A 15,384-nucleotide genomic window follows, 5' to 3' on the forward strand; every position below is an offset into this window, starting at 1 on the left:
ATTAAGGGTATGGGATAATGGTACGAGGAATATACAGATGCATCAGTCTGAGTTTATTGATGTGGGAGAACTAAGTGCAGATTCTTCAATATTTCAGCTCAAGAAGTTACAAAAGGATCTAAAAGTTTATTTGGTTGGGTCACCGAAGCATGGATTACACAGTGGCCTACACTAAATCAAGTTGAAGTACCAGACCTGCCTTGGTATACTATAGAAGAAGGTATCAAAAGGCTTAGGGAAATTGGCATGCTAGAGTGGATTTATCAGGTTAGACCCACAGACTCACACATGGAGTGCCGAGAGGACATCTTTTATCACAACAGTGAGGAACAAAATTTGTGAAGGGAGCCCCAGCATCTTGAAGACTGCTGTGATTACTATTTTATGCAAGACGATAGGAACGTCCCTAACTGAATTAAAACATCTAAATACAATCGGGAGCCCTGGTGGCACAGTGGTTAAGAGCTCTGCTGCTAACCAAAACTTCAGCAGCTCTAATCCACCAGCTGCTTCTTGGAAGCCCTATGGGGCAGTTCTACTGTGTTGTACAGGGTCACATGAGTTGGAATCAACTTGACAGCAATGAGTTTGGTTTTTGGTTTTAACTACAATGGAGTTGATTGGACCCCACGGTGGTACGGGCCAAGTGGCAAGCACTCAGTCAACAAAGACGAGGTTGGCATGGTTACCGTAATGGACAGCAGAGTCAAAACAGTAATCAGAATAGTCTGACTTGTATGTACTTATGGTGTTGGCTACTTAGTCATGGTGTCCCTAGGAGTGAAAAAGATAGGAAATCTACTAGATATTTACTTCATCTGAACAAGTGAATGGATTCTAGGTCAAATGAACAGCAGCCTAAAACTAATCACCAGAATAGAAAGTCACCGTCTCTCAATCAATTCCCAGATTTGAGCAAGTTTAAAGACACGCAACCCCTTGAACGAAGGGGAGACCAGGTTGCCTTGAGGAAGGACTCCAATACATTGCCCAAAACTTATACCGTTAATCTCTCTCCCAGCTTTCCCCAAAGGAATCTATGGCCTTTTACAAGAGTGATTGTTCACTGAGGAAAATGAAATAATCAGGCTTTTTGGGAATTATTGGATACTGGCTCTGAACTGACACTAATTCCAGGAGACCCAAAACATCACTGTGGCCCACCAGTCAAAATGGGGGCATATGGAGGTCAGGCTATTAATTAAGTCCCCAAACCCATCCTGTAGTGATTTTTCCCAGTTCCAGAATGCATAATTGGAATAGATACACTCAGCAACTGGCAGAACCCCTACATTGGATCACTGAAAAACAGAGTAAGTGCTATTATGGTAGGAATAGCCAAGTGGACACCCACGTGTCTGTCAATTTGTCGTACTGTGGGGGCTTGTGTGTTGCTGTGATGCTGGAAGCTACGCCACCGGTATTCAGATACCAGCAGGGTCACCCATGGAGGACAGGTTTCAGCTGAGCTTCCAGACTAAGACAGACTAAGAAGAAGGACCTGGCAGTCTACTTCTGGAAAGCATTAGCCAGTGAAAACCTTATGAATAGCAGGGGAACATTGTCTGATATAGTGCTGGAAGATGAGCCCCCCAGGCTGGAAGGCACTCAAAAGATGACTGGGGAAGGGCTGCCTCCTCAAAGTAGAGTCGACCTTAATGACATGGATGGAGTAAAGCTTTTGGGACCTTCATTTGTTCATGTGGCACGACTCAAAATGAGAAGAAACACCTCCAAACATCCATTAATAATCGGAACCTGGAATGTACGAAGTATGAATCTAGGAAAATTGGAAATCACCAAAAATGAAATGGAACGCAAAAACACCGATATCCTAGGCATTAGTGAGTTGAAATGGACTGGTATTGGCCATTTTGAATTGGACAATCATATAGTCTACCATGCTGGGAATGAAAACTCGAAGAGGAATGGTGTTGCATTGATCATCAAAAAGAACGTTTCAAGATCTATCCTGAAGTACAACGCTGTCAGTGGTAGGATAAAATCCATACGCCTACAAGGAAGACCAGTTAATATGACTATTATGCAAATTTACGCAGCTACCACTAGGGCCAAAGATGAAGAAATAGAAGATTTTTATCAGCTGCTGCAGTCTGAGATTGATCGAACACGCAATCAAGATGCATTGATAATTACTGGCGATTGGAATGTGAAAGTTGTAAACATAGAAGAAGGATCAGTAGTTGGAAAATACGGCCTTGATGACAGAAACAATGCCGGAGATTGAATGATAGAATTTTGCAAGACCAATGACTTCTTCATTGCAAATGCTTTCTTTCACCAACATAAACAGCAAGTATACACATGGACCTCGCCAGATGGAACACACAGAAATCAAATTGACTACACCTGTGGAAAGAGAGCATGGAAAAGCTCAATATCATCAGTCGGAACAAGGCCAGGGGCCAACTATGGAACAGACCACCAATTGTTCATATGCAAGTTCAAGCTGAAACTGAAGAAAATCAGAGCAAGTCCACGAGAGCCAAAATATGACCTTGAGTATATCCCACCTGAACTTAGAGACTATCTGAAGAATAAATTTGACTCATTGAACACTAGTGACCAAAGACCGGACGAGTTGTGGAATGACATCAAGGACTTTATCCATGAAGAAAGCAAGAGGTCACTGAAAAGACAGGAAAGAAATAAAAGACCAAGAAGGATGTCAGAGGAGACTCTCAAACTTGCTCTTGAGCGTTGAAGAGCTAAAGCAAAAGGAAGAATTCATGAAGTAAAAGAACTGAACAGAAGATTTCAAAGGGTCTCTTGAGAAGACAAAATAAAGTATTATAATGACATGTGCAAAGAGCTGGAGATGGAAAACCAAAAGGGAAGAACACGCTCAGCGTTTCTCAAGCTGAAAGAACTGCAGAAAAAATTCAAGCCTCGAGTTGCAATAGTGAAGGATTCTATGGGGAAAATATTAAACAATGTAGGAAGCATCAAAAGAAGATGGAAGGAATACAAAGAGTCATTGTACCAAAAAGAATTGGTCAATATTCAACCATTTCAAGAGGTGGCATATGATCAAGAACAAATGGTACTGAAGGAAGAATTCCAAGCTGCTCTGAAGGCACTGGCGAAAAACAAGGCTCCAGGAACTGATGGAATATCAATTGAGATGTTTCAACAAACGGATGCAGTGCTGGAGGTGCTCACTCGTCTATGCCAAGAAATATGGAAGACAGCTTCCTGGCCAACTGACTGGAAGAGATCCATATTTATGCCTATTCCCAAGAAAGGTGATCCAACCGAATGTGGAAATTATAGAACAATATCATTAATGTCACACACAAGCAAAATTCTGCTGAAGATCATTCAAAAATGGCTGCAGCAGTATATTGACAGGGAACTGCCAGAAATTCAGGCTGGTTTCAGAAGAGGATGTGGAACCAGGGATATCATTGCTGCTGTCACATGGATCCTGGCTGAAAGCAGAGAACACCAGAAGGATGTTTACCTGTGTTTTATTAATTATGCAAAGGCATTTGACTGTGTGGATCATAACAAACAACGGATAACACTGTGAAGATGGGAATTCCGGAACACTTCATTGTGCTCATGAGGAACCTTTACATAGATCAAGAGGCAGTTGTTCTGACAGAACAAGGGGATACTGATTGGTTTAAAGTCAGGAAAGGTGTGTGTCAGGGTTGTATTCTTTCACCATACCTATTTAATCTGTATGCTGAACAAATAGTACGAGAAGCTGGACTATATGAAGAAGAACAGGGCATCAAGATTGGAGGAAGACTCATTAACAACCTGCGTCATGCAGATGACACAACCTTGCTTGCTGAAAGTGAAGAGGACTTGAAGCACTTACTAATGAAGATCAAAGACCACGGCCTTCAGTATGGACCACACCTCAACATATAAGAAAACAAAAATCCTCACAACTAGACCAATGAGCAACATCATGATAAATGGAGGAAAGGTTGAAGTTGTCAAGGATTTCATTTTACTTGGATCCACAATCAACAGCCATGGAAGCAGCAGTCAAGAAATCAAAAGACGCATTGCATTGGGCAAACCTACTGCAAAGGACCTCTTCAAAGTGTTGAAGAACAAAGATGTCACCTTGAAGACTAAGGTGCGCCTGACCCAAGCCATGGTATTTTCAATCACATCATATGCATGTGAAAGCTGGACAATGAATAAGGAAGACCAAAGAAGAGTTGATGCCTTTGAATTGTGGTGTTGGCGAAGAATATTGACTATACCATGGACTGCCAAAGGAACGAACAAATCTGTCTTAGGAGAAGTACAACCAGAATGCTCCTTAAAAGCAAGGATGGCAAGACTGTGTCTTACGTACTTTGGACATGTTGCAGGAGGGGTCAGTCCCTGGAGAAGGACATCATGCTTGGCAGAGTACAGGGTCAGCGGAAAAGAGGAAGACCCTCAACGAGGTGGATTGACACAGTGGCTGCAACGATGAGCTCAAGCATAACAACAATTGTAAGGGTGGGTGGCGCAGGACTGGGCAGTGTTTCGTTCTGTTGTGCATAGGGTCACTGTGAGTCGGAACCGACTAGATGGCACCTAGCAATAACAACAACAGCCAAGTGGAAGCCATTAGAACTGCCCCCACCTAGGAAAATAGTAAACCAAAAGCAAAACCGCATTCCTGGAGGGATTGCAGAGATTACCACCGTCATCAAGAACTTGAAGGATGCAGAGATGGTGATTTTCATCATATCCCCATTCAACTCACCTATGTGGCCTGTGCAAAAAACAGAGGGATCTTGGAGAATGACACCAGATTATCGTAAACTTAACCAAGTGGTCACTGCAATTGCAGCTGCTGTTCCAGTTGTGGTTTCATTGCTTGAGCAAATTTATACATCTCCTGGTGCCTGGTATGCAGCTATCAGTTTGGCTAATGCCTTCTTCTCCATACCTATTTCAAAGGACCACCAGAAGCAGTTTGCCTTCAGCTAGCAAGGCCAGCAATACATCTTCAGTTGCATATCTCAGTGCTACATCAACTTACCAGCCCTATGTCATAATTTAGCCTGCAGGGACCTTGATCACCTTTCCCTTCCACAAGACATCACATTGGTCCATTATGCTGATGACATAATGCTGATTGGACCTATTAGGAAGAAGAGTCAATGACTTAGGACTTACTGGTAAAATATTTATGTGCTAGAGGGTGGGAAATTAATCCCACAAAAATCCAGGTGCCTTCCACCTGAGTGAAATTTCTAGGGGTCCAGTGACATGGGGCATGCCGAGATGTTCCTTCTAAAGTAAAGGATAAGTTATTGCATCTGGCCTCTCCCACAAATAAAAAAAGAGGTACAACACTAGTGGGCCTCTTTGGATCTTGGAGGCAGCATATTCATTTGACTGTGGTACTCCAGCCTATTTATCAAGTGACTTGAAAAGCTGCTAGTTTTGAGTGGGGCCGAGAACAAGAGAAGGGTCTGCAACAGGTTCCAGCTGTTGTAAAATCTCTGCCACATGAGCCGTATGATCTGGCTGATGCGATGGTGTTTGACGCATCAATGGCAGACAGAGATGTTGTTTGGAGACTCTGGCAGGCCCCTATTGGTGAATCACATCACAGACCCTTAGGATTTTGGAGTAAAACTCTGCCATCCTCTGCAGATAACTATTCTCCTTTTGAGAAACAGCTTTTGGCTTATTACTGGGCCTTAGTAGAGACTGAACACTTAACCATGGGACACCAAGTCACCATGCAGCCTGAGCTGCCCATCATGAACTGGGTGTTGTCTGATCCACAGAGTCATAAAGTCGGACACGCACGGCAGCACGCCATCATTAAATGAAAGTGGTATATATGAAATCGGGCCCGAGCAGGACCTGAAGGCACAAATTGCATGAGGAAGTGGCCCAAATGCCCATGGTCTCCACTCCTGTCATATTATCTTCCATCTCCCAGTCTGGACCTATGGCCTCGTGAGGAGTTCTTGTGATCAGTTCACTGAGGAAGAGAAAACTCGCGCCTGATTTACAGAGAGTGGAAACCCTGGTTGCATAGTGGTTAAGAACTACAGCTGCTTACCTAAGGTTGGCAGTTCAAATCCACCAGGTGCTCCTTGGAAACCCTATGGGGCAGTTCTACTCTGTCCTATAGCATCACTATGAGTCGGAATCAACTCAATGGCAACAGGTTTGTTTTTTTTTGTTTTGGTTTATACATGGTTCTGCGCAGAACATCAAGCAGTTCACCTGGTTCTTTGCTTGGAAGGAGAAATGGCCAGTTGTGCAATTTTATACTCATTCATGGGCTATGGCCAATGGCTTGACTGGATGTTCGGGGACTTAAAAGTAACACGGTTGAAAAGTTGGAGACAAGGATTTATGGGGAAGTGGTATGTGGATAGACATTTCTGAATGGGCCAAAGAAGTGAAGATATTTGTGTCCCATGTGAATGCTCACCAAAGGGTGACCTCCACAGGGGACAATTTTAACAGTCTAGCAAGTAGGATGATGTGTTCCGTGGAAACCTGCCATACTTTTTCACCAAACGCTCCTGTCACCGCACGATGGGCTCATAAACAAGTGGCCATGGTGGCAGGGATGGAGGTTATGCATGGGCTCAGCAGCATGGACTTCAACTCAACAAGGCCAACTTGGCTACAGCCACTGCTGAGTGCCCAATCTGCCAGCAGCAGAGACCAACAATTAGTCCCCAATATAGCACCATCCCTGGAGGTGATCAGCCAGCAACCTGGTGGCAAGTAGATTACATTGGACCACTTCCATTGTGGAACGGCAGTAGTTTGTTCTTACTGAAATAGACATTCCTGATATGGATTTGCCTTCCCAGTGTGCAATGCTTCTGCCAAAACTACAATCCATGGACTTACAGAATGCCTTATCCACCATCATGGTATCCCACACTGCATGGCCTCAGATCAAGGGACTCACTTCACAGCAAATGAAGTGTAGCAATGGGTCCATGCTCATGGAATTCACTAACCTTACCATGTTCCCCATAATTCTGAAGCAGCTGGCTTGACAGAATGATGGAAGGGCCTCCTAAAGACACAAATATGGCATGAGCTATAGTAGTAATACCTTGCAGGGCTGGGCCGGTGTTCTGCAGCAGGCCGTATAGCTCTAAACCAGCATCCAATATATGGTGCTATTTCTCCCATAGCCAGGAATCATGGGTCCAGGAATCAAGGGGTGGAAACAGAGTGGCATCTTTCACTATTACCCCTAGTGACCCCATCACAAAATTTTTCCCTGCAAGCCTACGCTTTGTGGGTCTAGAGGCCTTAGTTCCATAGGGAAGAATGCTCCCATCTGGAGACACACCCGTGATTTCATTGAATTGGAAGTTAGGAATGCCACCTGTCCACTTTGTGCTCCTTATGCCACCGGATCAAGAGGCAAAGAAGGGAGTTACCACACTGGCTGATGTGATTGATCCTGATTACCAAAAGGAAATCAGGTTGATGTTACATAATGGAGGTAAAGAAAAGGATTTCTGGAATGCAGGGGGATACCTTAGGGCATCTCTTAGTACTACTATGCTCTGTGATTAAAGTCAATGGAAAACTACAGCAACACAGTTCAGACACTACTAATGGATCAGACTCTTCAGGAATGATGGTTTGAGTTACCCCACCAGGCAAAGAACCACAACCAGCTGAGCTGTTTGCTGAGGGCAAAGTGAATATGGAATGAGTGATGGAAGAGGGTAGTTCTAAATACCAGTTACACTCACATGACCAGTTGCAGAAACATGGACTCAAACATTGTTATGAGTATTTCTCCCTTGTACGCGTGCATCAAATATTTTCATTTTCTTCGCTTATAAAATGTAAACAGGGCTAGTGTGTATTCAGTTGTACATGTGTTTGTTTGTATCGTGTTAGGTGCAGGTATGACTTTATAATTGTCTTTACTCAGGAGATGTGTACAGGTACCAAGCTAACAAGGGGTGGAATGTGATAGTTAAGGTTGTGTGTCAAGTTGGCTGGGCCATGATTTTCGGTGGTTTGGCAGTTATGATGTAGCTTGGCAGTGGTGTGATGATGTGATCACTTCCATGATGAGATCTAATATAACATGATCACCTCCATAATGGGATCTGCTGTGGATAGCCAATCAGTTGAAAGGGAATTTCCTGGCGTGTGGCCTGCATTGACCATAAATGAACTTTCTGGCAAGGCGTGTTTTTGCTCACTCTGGATCTTGAAGCTAGCCCCTGTTCATCTGACCTCTGGTTCTTGGGACTTGAGCTAGCACCTTACCTGCTGTCTTGCCTGCCAATCTTAGGACTTATCAGTCTTCACAGCCGGTGAGCCAGAGCCCTGCTGTCTGACTTGCCCATCTTGGGTTTGCCAGCCCCTGCAGCTACGTGAATCAAGAAAATCCTCCAGCCTGACCCACATTCCAGACTCTACCACTGTGTGAGTCATGTCCTTGATATAAACCTCTTTATATAGATATTTATATGCTTTACTGGTTTTGCCTCCCTAGAGACCCAGGCTAAGGACCATACAATGAAATATTCATCCATATACAGAAATGAAGTTCTGATAAGTGCTATCTCACAGATGAGCCTGGAACATATTATATTGAGTGAAAAAAGTCAGACACAAAAGGACAAATGTTGTTTGATCTCACTTATATGAAATATCTAGAGCATGCAAATGAATACAGAAGAAAGTATATTGGTGATTACCAGGAGCTAGGGGGAGAGGAAATGGGTAGTTATTGTTTAATGAGTTTCTGTTTAAGGTGATGAAAATTTTTGGAAATGTATAGTGGTGACAGTTGCACAACATAGTGAATGATATTAATGTCACTAAAATGTATGCTTAAAAGGGTAAAGACGACAAATGTTTTGTTACATATATTTTACCACAATAAAAAAAAACTCAATAAAGAAAAGACAACCCAATTAAAAAATGGGCAAAAGACTTGAACAGACATTTCTCCAGAGAAGATATAGAAATGACCAGCAAGCACATGTAAAGATGCTCAGTGTTATCAGTCACCATACATATACATATAAAAATCTCTGCGAGATACCACTTCACCCCCACTAGGATAGCTATTATCCGTAAAATGGGAAAAAAATGAGTGTTGTCAAGGATATGGAAAAATTGGAACCCTCATACATTGCTGGTAGGACTGTAAAATGGTGTCTCCACTATGGAAAACAGTTTGGAAGTTCCCCAAAAAGTTTAACATAGAATTACCACATGATCTAGCAATTCCACTCCTAGGAATATGCCCCAAAATAACTGAAAGCAGGGACTCAAACACATACTTGTACACGAATGTTCATTTCAGCATTATTTACGATAGCCAAAAGATGGAAACAACTCAAGTGTCCATCAACACATGGATGGATAAACAAAATGTGATATATATGTACAATGGAATAGTATTCAGCCATAAATACAAATAAAGTACTGATACATTGTCCTGTATGAAGCCTGAAAACATTGGATGAACAAACCTTTAAAACATTATGCTAAATGAAAAAGCCAGACACATTTACACAAAATATCCAGAATCATCCAATCCATACAGACAAAAAGCAGATTAGTGGTTGCCTAAGGCGGGGGGTAAGGGGAATGGGGATTGCCTGCTTAATGAGTACAGGATCTCCATTGTTGTCGCTGGGTGCCATGAGTCATTTTCAACTCAAAGCAGCCCCATGAGACAGAGCTGAAACTGCCCAATAGGGTTTTCCTGGCTGTGATCTTTACAAAAGCAGATCAATCTGCAGGTCTTTCTCCCACGGAGCCACTTGGTGGGTTTGAACCACCAACCTTTCAGTTGGCAGCCAAGTGCTTAACTGTTTGCACCACCATGGCTCCTCCATGGCAATGAGCATCCCTAAATGCAACTTCTCAGCAGAGGGAACCGAGGCATCTTGGAGAAATGGCCGATTCAGGCAAGGGCAGGAAAGATGAAAGATCGTGGGAACCATCAGACCACTGGGGTCACATCAAAAGGACACGAAGCCACCTGGAAGAGGCTCTGACTGGTCTGAGAGGTGACAGTTTAGCATCAAAAAGAATAATGACTACCGGGGATTGGAACACACATTCATTTATTTTTAAATCAAGGAGTTTATAATGATAAAGATTCATCGGTCACTTTTGGAATATGCCAGGAGGTCAGCTCATTAGCTTGGAAACTGGTAAATAAAAAGAAAAATCAACCAACCTGTGCAAACTACATCCCAACCAGGCATTGGTTAGTGTGTCTGCAGGAAATATTCTGGATAATAAAGGAAAAAGGAGCCGTACAGCCTGAACTTTATTACGGTACAGACCCAAAGGTGTCAGTGGACCCAGGCAAGGGCTATCACTAGCTGCCACACTCACACACTTGGCACTTTGTACCTCCTGCCAACGCCACAGGAAGTATGCAACCCCACTATGAGGGAGCCTCCCCAAAACTGCCTCAGGGCCTAACCCCCAGTATGCAGGGAATCCAGGGACAGAGGAACCTGTTACACCACTCCTGGGGATGCCACCAGCAAAACCCAGACTGTAGAACCTCTGAGACAAACAACTCTGACTCTTCCACAAATGCTTCACAACAGGCGAAAAATGGAGAGAGGACATATTGGTTAAAAGAGGCTAGACGAAATCAAGTGCAGCAAGTTGAGTTTAAGAAAAAAAAAAAAAACCTTTTTTTCTTGCGTGATTGTTGATGATGATATTTTAATGTGTAAGCAGAAGTCTTACCTTTCAGAAACATGCAGTGAAGTCTTTACAGACGAAATGACTGGGGAGTCACCTCAGAGTAAAGCTTAGCCAAGAATTAATCATTGTTGAAGCAGGCACCAGGCACCAGGGGGCTCATCATGCTATCCTTTTGTACTTTTGTATACATTTGAAATTTCCCGTAATGAACAAATGAAAAAGTCCAGTAGACTCTTCCTAAGCTCAAAACTCCCTTCTCAAATCAGGTTACAAGTGCACCCCCTCCCCTGTGGGCAGGTGTGGTCTGTGCCTTCCCCTCCCTTGGAGCGGAGGGGGAGCCTTGTTTGGCTCTGGGCATTTGCAGCCCTTCCTCTCCTGGCTTAGACTCTCTGGAGTTGGGCCAAGGAGGAGGAGACAGGACACAGGCTTGTCTTAGTTAACTGGAGGCATCGCCTTCTGGCTGTGGGGCTGTCAAAGTCTGGATCTGTCTGTCTCTGGCGACCTCCATCAATGTACATGGAACATGAGGCCTTCCTGAGGAACATTAGGCCTCATCCTGGACCCCTCACTGCTGAGGCTGTGCTTCCCTATGGCCCCTCCCTGCGACCCACAACCCCTCCTCTGAGATGCAGCATCTCCTCCGTGGGCCACCAGCTCAGAGCAGCCTGGTGGCTCCTGCCCCTCCCTCTGTATCCTCTGAGGGTTGTGGGGACAGTGTGGACCCTTCTCCCATGCACTTAACTGTACACTTTAAAAGAGGGAAGGAGAACAGTAAGAGCATCATCATATAATTTTTGTGAGGATTAAGCTAGTTAAATTAAAGGAGATAACTCTTGCAGAGTGCTTAGACCAGGGCCTGGCCCAGAGTTGGTGCTACAGAAGGTTTGGAAAGAAAAAGGGACAGCAGCACAAACCCTTGGAAGGGGGAGGAGATGAAGAGACCAGTCCACAGAGGAAAAGCTTCCACCTTTTCTGAAGAGGTGGCCAGCAGGGGCCTGAGAACAAAGCCCTACAGCTCTGCTCACCACCCGTAGGTAAGTCTTCTATGAGACACAAAGAACTCCCAATGGCCCCCAGAACATGGCGCCCTCCTTGGGGAGCCAACTCAGCAGACTCTGTGGGATCTCTTTAGAGCAGGGAATGGCACTGGGGCAGACATGGGCCACCTGCCAGACACTCAGCCTTCCCCAACCAGAAAAAGAAGAGACATGACTGTTCTCCACACTGTCCAGGACACTATGAACCACCTGTGGACAGAGAGCCTTAAAAATACACTTTGAAATCCTGTCCCCTGACTCCGGGCCTAGTGGATGCCCTGCCTCACAGGTACTCTTGGTGGAAGGCTTCCAGTTGTTGGCTATGCACCCTTCCCATGGATCTCTAGCCTCATCTCACCCTTCACAGTTCTTGCCTCTAGCACTGTGGCCTTGCCAGACTCTGCCAGGTCTCTCACAGGTGCTGTGCTCCTCCCACCACTTAGCCTGTCCTATGTGGTCCTGTACCTGGCACTCTTCCCTTCCTTCTTTGCAATTTAAGCCCAGTGCACTCAGATTTCAGCTCACAGAACACATGCTCATCTTGCCACGTGCCTGTCCCTGGTAGAATCTGTCATTTGTCTGTGTGACCTTTATTAATGTCTCTCTGTGTTCTGAGTTCCTGCTGGCCAAACCCCAGGAAGAAAAAGGACTAGGGGACTCCCAGCCTCACCCTCCCCTCCCGTGTGCTCACCATCATTGATTCTCCCAGCCAAGGACTCTGCACTGAAGCCAGCAAAGACAACCGTGTGGACAGCACCAATCCGGGCACAGGCGAGCATCGCTGCCACAGCCAGTGGGGACACAGGCATATAGATGGCCACACGGTCCCCTCGACGAACTTCATGCCTCTTCAGCGTGTTGGCCAGGCGGCAAGTAGTCTCCAGCAGTTCCCTGCAGCAGATGGAAAACACAGCCATCAGAGATGGGGGAGGGAGCACAGAATTTAGTGTGGAATAATTCTGCAAACTGTAAATACTGTATACCAGGCCCAGTGCCTGGGGCACAGGAGGCACTCATATGCTTGTTTCATGGAAAGTTCTTCACCTGAAAGAGATATTTTTGAACATTTTAGTCTGGTAGTGACACAGAGGTATAATGGATTACACCTCAACATAAAGAAAACAAAAATCATAACTAGACCTCACAACTGGACCAATAAGTAATATCATGATAAACGGAGACAAGATTGTCAAGGATTTCATTTTACTTAATCCATAATCAACGCCCATGGAAGCAGCAGTCAAGAAATCAAATGAAATCAAATGATGCATTGCATTAGGCAAATCTGCTACAAAAGACCTCTTTAAAGTGTTAAAAATTAACTATGTCACTCTGAGGACTAAGGCAACAACTGACCCAGGCCATGGTATTTTCAGTTCCCTCATATGCATGTGAGAACTGGACAATGAACAAGCAAGACCAAAGAATTGATGCCTTTGAATTGCGGTATTGGTGGAGAATATAGTATATACCTCGGGCTGCCAAAAGAATGAACAGATCTGCCTTGGAAGAAGTACAGCCAGACTGCTTCTCAGAAGTGAGGTTGGTGAGACTTGGTCTCACATACTTTAGACATGTTATCAAAAGGGACTGGTCCCTAAAGAAGGATATCATGCTTGGTAAAGTAGTCAGCAAAAAAGAGGAAGATGCTCAACGGGATGGACTGACACAATGGCTGCAATAATGGGCTCAAACAGCAACGATTGTGAGGTTGGTGCAGGACTGGGCAGTGTTTTGTTCTGTGGTACACAGGGTCACCATGAGCTGGAACTGGGTCAATGGCACCTAACAACAGTGACAGACATTTACTGCCTCATGGCTGAGGTTTAGAGCAGGGCTTCTCCTTATCAGCACCCACAAATATCCAAAGCAAAACTATCATATCACTGTGACTACTGAAACCCCTCACCTCCCAAAAGGATGATCTTTCATAAGACATTTCCTGGGGAATAATAACAGCCCAGTTTTCTAACCCTGCACAGGCCCATGGAACCAAGCAAAACTCTTGCCCGGTGCTGATACTCAAGTAGGACACCAGCTCCCACGCTTACAGAGGTGGTGACTGAAGATAGTCACCCTCCCTGCAGCCCGGAGGCTGGGTGAGGGGCAGTGAAAACACCCGTAATTCATCAAATAGTCCCGGCGATTCTCCACTCCCTATGGGACGAGGAATGGGGTGAGTATTTGCTGCTCTGGGGCACTCCAAGCTCTCCAGGGACGTCCCACCCCCACTGGAACCCTTGCTCCAGCTGGTGTGGGCTGACCCCTCTCCACTCCTGAGGTTAGGGCAAGGTTCAGTCCGCCAATCAGAGTACTACATCTCCCTTGTAAGTGAGGGACTCAGAGGTTAGCACGTGACCGAACATGGCCTAATCAGAGTCCAAGACACAACTCTATGGAAACAGGGCATAAGCCCAACAAAATGGAGAAAAGCCACAACGGGACTGAAGCAAGCAAGCCTAATCCCGTGAAAGTTGCTCCAGCGCCTGATCCCGAAACCAGCATCACCTTGGATTTTGCAATTGCAGTACCCAACCATTTTCCCTTCTTTGCCGTCCATAGTTTTGCTTTAATTTATAGTTATTTGCAGTAAAAGAAGACCTGACAGAGGACAGATGAGAGGAGTGGAAACCAAGGCCCCTTCCAACTGGGTTGGGGCGGGTGGTCAGCACCGACGCACCTGCCCTCTTCAGGGCCGCAGAGCAGACCCTCGTTGCAGCGCCCCCTACCCCTGACAACTGTTCGCATACTCCCCTGTGTTCAAAGGCTGTCAAGGAAAGGGCTCCTGAGAAAGGCCAAGCTCAACAAAAGACAGCCAGGAAACCACAGCGGAATGAAAATGAACGACCAGTCTCAGGCAGGGACCTGAAGGGGGTCTTTGTTTCCCACAGCCATTCTGCAGAGTAGACCCATCATGAACCAGATCACAAGCCCCACCGCCAGGACCACGGTGTCTCATGCCCAGGCTGGCTCCAGGACACCACTTCTGCTGGATTTCGTCGTTTCTCCTTAAAGCATTCAGGAAGAGGACAAAGATGCCATTCATGGGCGCCCACCCACCCCTAGCTTAACTTTATGATGAAAGAAGGAGCACCCCAGCCCCCAACACCAAACTGCACAGAATCCAGGGCCCAGAAACACTTCTACTTCTCCAAGAGTGGAGGCTGGGATGCCCTGAGAGTGTGAAGAGGCAGCAGCATCCGTACTGCAGAAGGGTAAGTCAGGTCTGCAGTGAGGCTCCCTTTACACAGCTCCAAGGGAGTTAATGGTGGTGAAATTCAGTGAGGACCAAAGGCATCAGTTTGAAGTCAAGGAAAGAACACGAACTTTCCAGACAGAGAGACCTGGCTTAGATCTCTGCAGTAGCTACTTAAACGCGGAGCATACTTCTCTCAGCCTCCATGTGATCATCTGAGAAACAGTAAGGCCGTCCACCTTGTAGAACTGCTGCAAGTATTGAGAAACGTGACCCACCCGGGACCCTGCCAAACATTCAGAAGGCATTCTCTTTCCCACCAAATGGAAACTGCCAGAAACATTCGTTTGACATTATTTTCTAAAATGACTAAAATTGGCTAACTCACTTTGATGGATTCCCAAGATGTTCAAAATTCTGTTATAGGCATAGGGGGGTGAGGGTGAATGAGAGCATTGGTGACAGAAAAAG

General features: G+C 45.3%; 1 protein-coding gene across 1 annotated transcript in view; it reads right to left on the bottom strand.

Annotated features, from left to right (window-relative positions):
- Window positions 1–15,384, bottom strand: part of ACSS1 (acyl-CoA synthetase short chain family member 1) — a 65,937-nt gene that overhangs the window by 24,386 nt on the left and 26,167 nt on the right. The window contains exon 3 of the mRNA XM_049869568.1: window positions 12,409–12,608. Coding sequence (XP_049725525.1) covers window positions 12,409–12,608 — 200 coding nt within the window. The remainder of the gene's footprint in view (window positions 1–12,408; window positions 12,609–15,384) is intronic.

This window comes from Elephas maximus, chromosome 25, assembly GCF_024166365.1.
Source record: "Elephas maximus indicus isolate mEleMax1 chromosome 25, mEleMax1 primary haplotype, whole genome shotgun sequence".
Lineage (NCBI taxonomy): Eukaryota > Metazoa > Chordata > Mammalia > Proboscidea > Elephantidae > Elephas > Elephas maximus.